The sequence below is a fragment of the Monoraphidium neglectum genome (assembly GCF_000611645.1).
Source record: "Monoraphidium neglectum strain SAG 48.87 unplaced genomic scaffold scaffold01329, whole genome shotgun sequence".
Taxonomy (NCBI): Eukaryota; Viridiplantae; Chlorophyta; class Chlorophyceae; order Sphaeropleales; family Selenastraceae; genus Monoraphidium; species Monoraphidium neglectum.
Genome location: NW_014012299.1, coordinates 14,292 through 15,312, shown reverse-complemented (window position 1 = coordinate 15,312; position 1,021 = coordinate 14,292). Strand labels below are relative to the sequence as shown.

General features: G+C 65.8%; 1 protein-coding gene across 1 annotated transcript in view; it reads left to right on the top strand.

The window, feature by feature from the left end:
* Nucleotides 1–36: 36 nt before the first annotated feature.
* Nucleotides 37–1,021, top strand: part of MNEG_7494 (Cyclin-B1-4) — a gene marked incomplete at both ends in the record, with an annotated part of 2,010 nt that continues 1,025 nt past the window's right edge. Inside the window, 3 exons of the mRNA XM_014044036.1 lie at nt 37–120; nt 446–502; nt 755–864. Of these exons, the coding sequence (XP_013899490.1) occupies nt 37–120; nt 446–502; nt 755–864 (251 nt within the window). The remainder of the gene's footprint in view (nt 121–445; nt 503–754; nt 865–1,021) is intronic.

Genomic DNA, 1,021 nt, shown 5'->3' with positions numbered 1-1,021 from the left:
CCCACCACCTGCACACCCGCCCCTGCCCCGCAGCTGATGCCAGAGACGCTGTTTCTGGCTGTCTCGCTGATCGACCGCTACCTCGCGGTGGCCCAGGTGGCGCGCAAGAACCTGCAGCTGGTGCGACAGGCCGCGCCTCTCTGCCCCCCTTGGGGCCATGACCCCGCCCCTGCTTGTCTTGCCGTGCAGGCCACGCATGCGTCTCTGCGCGCCAATGTTGGTGGGGGCGGCTTGGCTCGCACCCTGTGTCCCGTGGGTGCGGGAGGCAGCTTGGTCTTGGGAGCGCCAGCGGCCTTTACGGCTGCCGCTGATGGTGCGGTCGGCGCCAGGGTCTCCCGGATGCGGTTGCCTAGCAGAGGCGTCAAATGCGCGCCCGCCATGCTGCTGCGCCCCCCCTCAGTCGTGCACGCCAACCTGGTTCCCCCACCTGCGCCCCTGCCTCCAGGTCGGCGTGACAGCCATGCTCCTGGCTGCCAAGTACGAGGAGATCTGGGCGCCAGAGGTGCGCATCGTCATCACAGCCCTGGGGCAGGGCTGTGCGCGGCAAGCGTAGCGTTGTCTCCTCCTTTAATGATGCGTGGCAGGCCAGCAGCCCGCTGGCGACCCCTTGTGTGCCCCACACCCACTAGCCGGCACCATGCTTTGGGCCCTCCAAGCCATACCCTCCCTCAAAGTGCTCCCCATACAAAACCTCGCCCTGCGCCGTACCCCTCTCACTCTGTCTGGCCCTCGTCCCCCAAACCACCACCGCCAGGTGCGCGACTTTGTGTACATCAGCGACAAGGCCTACGACCGCAAGCAGATCCTGGCCATGGAGCGCAGCATGCTGGCCGCCCTGGATTACCAGCTCACCATGCCCACCAGGTGCCGGCTGGGGGGCCCCTGTTGGTATGCACGCGCTCGCGCACCAGCGCATGCGCATGTGCGTACTGCACGCACGTATGTATACAAACACAAACACATACACTCTCTCTCTCGCACACACACGCACACACACACACACACACACACACACACACAC